Source organism: Salmo trutta, chromosome 6 (genome assembly GCF_901001165.1).
Source record: "Salmo trutta chromosome 6, fSalTru1.1, whole genome shotgun sequence".
Classification (NCBI taxonomy): domain Eukaryota; kingdom Metazoa; phylum Chordata; class Actinopteri; order Salmoniformes; family Salmonidae; genus Salmo; species Salmo trutta.
In genome coordinates this window covers 38957797-38964972 of record NC_042962.1, presented here as the reverse complement: position 1 = coordinate 38964972, position 7176 = coordinate 38957797, and the positions used below count along the sequence as shown (strand labels likewise).

The window sequence follows — 7176 nt, the reverse complement described above, 5'->3', positions numbered from 1 at the left end:
ACATTAAGTGTGTGCCCTCGAGCCACTACTCTACTACCTTTATTTAACTAGGCAGGTCAGTTAAGAACAACTACCACATATCTACAATACAAAACGTTTGGCAGCAGTTTGTGCTTATTGTTTTATGTCCATATTTGGGTTCAAATAGTATTTGCTTTATTTAAAATACTTAGTGATATAATTTAACCTTCCTGGAGTGCCAGATGGGTGGGGTTTGCAATTTTGGCACTATTGCATCGGTTCCATTACGCCTGGCAAGCTCAATCAAGCACAGCTAAAGTATCTGAAAGAAAACAAATACTATTTGAACCCGTTATCTGATGTCTACTGACTCTGTCTGAAGCTTGAATGGTGGAGGAAGGCTACAATGTTGCGTCTTGTTGTGTTCAGTATCTTGTTGTGTTTTGACTACCAAAGTAATTGATAGGCAAACATCAGAAGCTAATGACAAATGGAATAATAACTGTGTTATTGACTAATAATCATATGTATGAGCGTCCAACAACTTCAGAGCAGCTAGAGTATTGACCCATTGAAAGGAGAAACACATGATGATGACTATTGCCATCTTTTTTTCCTTCGAACAGTGCAGTCAGCTGGACTTAGCCAATTTTGGCACATTTTGTACCAATGCAAAGCTGGATGTCCATTATCGTTAGTTAGCCTACATCTTATTCCAGGTTCTAATTTAAGCACTGGACAGCACCTACAGTGCGCTTGTTTGCAGGCTAATGCTTGGGTAAAAGAATGCGTAGCCTAATTAATGGTATACATTGATAGCATAATCATTACAAAGAGGGATAAGTAATTGGTTGAGAAATACACAAACAAAGTCATACATATAGAAACGCTTTTATTTCCATTATTGTTTATTGTAACAATTATTTGATGAATCCAAACTATTGCTCTTGGTATATGATTGGGTTGGGCAATACACATTAATTTGCTCTTTCTATCAAGAAGTTTGCATAGAAAAATGAAACAGTATAATTGTGTCATACAAAAAAGATAATTCTACCCGTAAAGGTAGTAACGAATAAACAAATACATAAATCATTTACAAGTGCATTCATTGTCCATGTGTAATCAAACACAAAATGTTAGACACTTCAGGGGTTTCATGTTTTCTGGAATATGACATTGAGCTAAGCGTTCAGCATCCTCTCGTTATGAGTCTCGTACGACATAAAGTTGTCCATGGGAATATCAAAGCGCTGTGATGAGCTTGCATAAAACGGATGAAGACATTGTACTCCCGCCAGACCTTGAGTTGCATATTGTATCGAAAGGGCATAGCTCTTGTCGAACTCCGTCGTTGACTTGTGCTTGTAGGAAAAGTTCCCATTCACGCTCAATGGTGGACTTAGTGGTCCCTCAAACCGGGGGCTGGTGCTGGTACAGTCTGTGAATGTAGTTTCAAAGAACGGCTCAAGCGCATTGTCGACAGTGTGGGGCTTGGCGTGGTGGATATGGGAGCTGTCCATGGTACCATACGGCGGGCTAGGGTAAGGATAGGAGGGGTGCAAAGAGAAGGATGCAGTCGATGTCTGGTGCACCTGAGATGGGATGTCCTGGGCCTGCTCTGGTAAAAACGTCCTGGGGTTGAGCTGCAGACATCCTGCCACTAGATTGGTGGTGGGCTGGGACAGTCCTTGGCATAGAGCCTGCACGAACAACATCAACTCTGGACTTTCATCCGATTGCAAGATCTCAGAGAGAGCCCATATGTAATTTTTTGCCAACCTCAATGTTTCTATTTTGGAAAGTTTCTGAGTATTGGAGTAGCAAGGTACAACTTTACGCAAACTCTCAAGCGCATCATTGAGCCCGTGCATACGGTTTCTCTCTCGCTCGTTGGCCTTAATGCGTCGGACCTTAAACCTCTGTTGTCGGGCTTTTGTCATTTTCTTCCTCTTGGTCCCACTCCTCTTAGGACTCTCCTCAAGGCTCTCTTCTTCCCCCAACCCTCCTTCTTCCCCCTGCTCCTCATCGTCGTTATTCTCTTCCATTCTGTTGAATCCATCATCGTCGTCATTGTCACCGTCCATACTCATGGTCTTGTGCTCACCATTTACTGTTTCCATGTTCTGAGTGTTGCGGCATTCCTCGGTCCATTTGGAAACATCCTGCTGTGACACTGGCATGCCGCTGTCCTCTGTGTTAGACGGTCTGTCAGGGCAGAGAAGGAGAAAGTTACTTACATAGTTCAAAACTGCTGATACAAAGACACCTGCGGCAAATGTGTGTAACTCTATGTAATCCTAACACCCATGTATGATTATGTAACTGCATGATCTGAGCTTAGACAGATTCAACTATTAATGCCTGCCAAATAGCCATGCAAGCAATGAATCATGTTATGAGGCATGGTAGGCTGAATGAGGCACTGATACATTCATCATTATCATCCCTATGCATCATCCCTGTGCATAATAAAGTGCCTTTGCTATTGTTTTCATAAATAGGCCTATATACCACAACAAGTTGACCCTTATGTTGAATAGCCCTATAACCACTTCTCAGTACGATGTACTAGTAAGTGTAAAAATATAGGCTATAAAACTCCACAGTGCCCCCCCCCCAAAAAAAACCCACTAGCAGAGTAATGTTTAAACCCAACACAAATAGCAGTCTACAGGCAATAAAAAGCTGACAAGAGACATTCTTAAAACTGAAACTATAAATAATTACCTTTTAATGCAGTTTATGTTGTTAAAAGAGTTCCATATCCTTTGAAAAGTTCTGATTCAATCTGTCTGCAAACTCCGGATGCTGCAGTTTTATAGTATTGATGCTGAGGCTGACTGATGGTGTAGTGCACCTATGGATGCACTTTGTAAAATCCCTGCATGGACAGTGGTGGGATCAATGACCGCCCCTTTCTCCGACACGTGCCATATGGCGGGCCAAGACTCCGGCAAAAGGCCTCAAGCCTCACGTGACGTTTCCAATTTAGATTCACCGGACCTCTGGGTGCCTTCCCTATCGTGGCTGAAAATAAAACTACCATCTGTCACCAGTCAGAGACTGCAAGAACCTGTTTGCACCCGAAGGATAAATTAACTCCAATTAGCAGGCATGTGCCATAAAAGAAGCATCCTCACATTCACCCTAACCTATTTCACCCAGCAACATAGACCTGCATTTTGTTTCCATTAAAGGCCTAGAGTTATGACAGAGAGAGGGTTGGTTATAGGCCTACAGTTATGCTTAGTGTGACAGTGTGAATTTGTTTTGGTCAAATGTTGGATTTGACTGTTGGATTAGCCTAATAGCCAAGGCAATTGACATAGGCCTATTATTATTAGAAATTTCAGGTAGTAGCCTATTCTAGGCCTACAGGGAAAAGCTTGTAGCCCTAAAGAGTGCCCTTCACAAGAAAGTTCCAGGCCTAAATGCACAATAAGAGAGGTAGGCCAGTGGGTCAGACAACTCTAACATGGATTTAATTGGGTTATAAAATATTCTGCTTTCAGAGTGTAATCTCTCTAACTGTGCGTGCCTTGGCTGATGGCTCGAGAGATGGTCGATGCGAGGTCTGAGCCAAAAGTCCTTCTCAACCAGGGTTGGGAACGCAAGCCGCACACGCAATAACAATGTACTAGTGTTTTCCACTTCACTAACTTGGTCAGACGTTTAACAGCTGCTCTTTTCTATTCAACGTAATCCAAAAAGTAATTGACGTTTTGACCGTTGCTCTGCTGATATCACTTTGGGATTGTCATGATGAGTTATATGCCTAAATGCTTGCTTGACCGAATAGGTTAGCCAGGGATATTTGCTGGCAGGTTGCTGTAGACTGTGGTAAGACCATCCATGCCAATTTTAAAACAAACATAGGAAAGTTATTTGTTAAAGTCTTAGTTGATTGTTCAATAGCCTAATGTCCTTATGTCCCCATAGGGAACATTTTCAGGACCACAGACAACTACCCAATGTCAAATGCGTGCATGCGTGTGTAAGTACCATAGGTAGCCTACTCCTTTATTTCAAGGTGTGGATATTCCACTAAAATAAAAACCCAACATGATTTCCCACTCAACTTGGTTGCAATTTATTCACGCACACAGTTTATACATTCACATCTCTTTTGTTTTGTTTGTATTGTGCCCCATTCATTGGGAAAAATATGTCTTTCTAAAACACTCAAATTCAACTCCTTATGCCTGTTATTCTCTTGTGCAAACACTACATTTTTTAAATACATCGTAAAATATCCTAATTTTACATTGTGTTGTAATGTTTGGAGCTTTTGTTTGTTTGAGATGTGAGGCAACCCAACAGTAGGCCCACTATTGGCCTAAGTTTTAAGGAAATGAAGAGGATATTTTTACACCTCTCCCCTTACCCTGTAGTCTACATTGAATGGTCTTAGAGCTGTGTGTGTAAAAATGTGACATGTTGGGAGAAAATACAGTCTGTTCAACTCAGTTACACACCCTCTCATGGCTGACTTCAGTATTGTGATAACACAGTTACTCTTAGTCATTTAGACACCTACTCTTAGTCATTTAGACACCTACTCTAGACGAGGTAATTCCATCCCAACTCCGGTAGCGCCAGTCAATGAAATGCGGACAGCAAAAGGCCATGTTTGTGTGTGCTGGACACATTGTGGGCTTCATGTCCTTTTTGTCCTTACCTACAAATGCTACATTGTCAATGAGAAAATGTATCTGTATCTCAATCGGTAGGAATTGAGAAGAACCTCTGTCTTTATGTGTTCCCTCCCGGTCATGATACGAGCAGCGCTGTTGATGATATGCTGTAGCTGATTAAGACTGGTCTTATTGCAATGATGTAGTGTGGGAAGCCAAACTGTGGCACAGTAGTCCATGTGAGTTGTTAACATGGTGTACTAAATTGTCAGGATGATGTCCTTGGAGACGAAGCCCCTTGCCCTTTTTCAAGTGCCAAGCCCAGACAGTAGTTTCCCTGTGACCAGGCTGGCGTGTTCAGTCCAGTGTAGGTGTTTTTTTTAAATCTGTGTTTAGGTAATCCTGCCTAACGCGGCTTTTTTTTAAATGTATCGCGTAGTAAAACTGCATAAACCTAATGTCAAGTTAAAGTGTACAGTTAGCTAGCTAATGTTAGCTGGCTGGCTCGCTAGCTAACGTTACGTGTATGCTCTTCACTTTCTGGAGGACCGAGTTTTGAAATCAGTGGAATTCGAGTATGATAGCTAAGGAAATGGAGAAAACACCTGTCTCCAGATTACATCTTCAAACTAAGGGCAACCATGGCATCCGGAAGGAGACGCATCCAACCATGATATATATGGGTAAGATAGTCTAGCAAGGTACATTTTTCAGACATTACACATTTCTAATTTTGACAGAAAGTGGGTTCATTTCAAGTTAAAGTGTACTGTTAGCTAGCTAACATTAGCTGGCTGACTCACTAGCTAATGTTATGTGTATGATCTTATTCTTTGTATCTCAAACACATTTGTTTGACTAGTTATAGCCTAATGTTAGCTAGCTAACATTGAACCTGGTTGGTTAGCTACCTGCAGATTCATGCAGGGTAGTAACGTCATGAGTTGGGATTATGGTTCATTGTTTAGCTAGCTAGCTACACTCTCATCTTAGTTTTCCAGAGTGCAGTCTAACTGATGAATTTACGAACGCTCAACACCCGTTGAATATGGCCAGCGTCAGTAAACGTTGGCAAAAAAGCATAATTAAATTGTTGCAAGCAGCACAGTTACAGTCACCAACACTTTAGATAACATTCAAACAGCCAGAGTAAAATGGTCAGAGTGGGGTATTCTCTCATTATGTGTCTGGAAGTAGCTAGCAAGCTAGCCAATGTTAGCTTGGGTGCTTGACTGCCATTGTGAGGTCAGAATGTTCGGCTCAACCCTACTCATTGGCCAGAGCGTCCAGTGTGTGCTCTGAACGCGAAACGCTCTGCAGTCACCAGCGCTATGGATAACATAAAAGCATAACCAGCTCTGCTAGGGTGAGTTATGTTCAGTGAGCTGTTCTCTCTCTCTCTCTCACTTTAAAAAAAGTTGACTGAGAACACATTCTCATTTACAGCAACAACCTGGGGAATAAATACAGGGGAGCGGAGGGGGGATGAATGAGACAATTGTAAGCTGAGGATGATTAGGTGGCTATGATGGTACAGTATGAAGACCAGATTGGGAATTTAGCCAGGACACCGTGGTTAACACCCCTACTCTTACGTTAAGTGCCATGGGATCTTTAGTGACAACAGAGAGTCAGGACACCCGTTTAACATCCCATCTGAAAGACGGCATCCTACACAGGGCAATGTCCCCAATCACTGTCCTGGAGCATTGGGGTATTTTTTTGACAAGAGGAAAGGGTGCCTCCTACTGGCCCTCCAACACCACTTCCAGCAGCATCTGGTCTCCCATCCAGGGACTGACCAGGACCAACCCTGCTTAGTCTCAGAAGCAAGCCAGCAGTGGGATGCAGGGTGGTATGCTGCTGGAAAACATCTTAGATGTCTGGAAGTAGGTTGGGTGTTTGACTGCTGTTAGTACAGAACACTTGGATCAACCCTTAAAGAGATGGGTCGGGATAAAGCTTAAGAGGGTGTGAACGATGCTGAATGGGTGCAGACAAAGAAGGGCTCTCCAATAGTAGTACCAAAACATTCAAAGGCCATTTTCTCAAAAGTGAGTTTACAAGTTTGTCAACTTTCAAAGCAAAATTACTTTCCCATTGTTCCTCATCTGTAGTGTATGATGTACCAGTTTGTAGCTCTGAGTGTCTACTTTTATCCAATGTAAAAAACACCATTTCAAATTTTGCTACATAAGACCGATTTGAGCCGGTCGGTCACATATGTATATGGCATTTCTCCAGCACCAATGGAAGGTCATTTATGTAAATAGGGAACACCAGGGGTCCAAGCACACTCCCTCGTGGTATGCCATTGACCACAGGTACCTAGGCTGACTTCGTGCTTTACTGACTCCTCCCCTGTAAGTATAATATAAACCACTTGATTGCAGTGCTGTCAAAACTTTTTTCTCAAGCTTCCTCTAGAGCATGTGGTGGTGAACAGTGTCAAAAGCTTTCTTCATATCCAAGAAGAGTGCTGCTGTGACTTTTACTAGCTAATTTGATGTCCTCGACAAACCTTTGCACTGCTGTAGATGTGCTGTGTATTTTTCTAAAACCACTTTGAAAGGCTGTA

The 7176-nt window shown here is 42.3% G+C and overlaps 1 protein-coding gene across 1 annotated transcript; it reads right to left on the bottom strand.

Annotated features, from left to right (window-relative positions):
- Positions 1–917: 917 nt before the first annotated feature.
- On the bottom strand, positions 918–2737 carry LOC115195215 (neurogenic differentiation factor 1). Its single transcript, XM_029754999.1, has 2 exons — positions 2692–2737; positions 918–2169 (listed from the first exon to the last, which is right to left on the bottom strand). Exon 2 carries the CDS (start codon positions 2142–2144, stop codon positions 1146–1148), a length of 999 nt encoding a protein of 332 aa, XP_029610859.1. The 5' UTR covers positions 2145–2169; positions 2692–2737; the 3' UTR covers positions 918–1145.
- Between the last annotated feature and the right edge of the window lie 4439 nt (positions 2738–7176).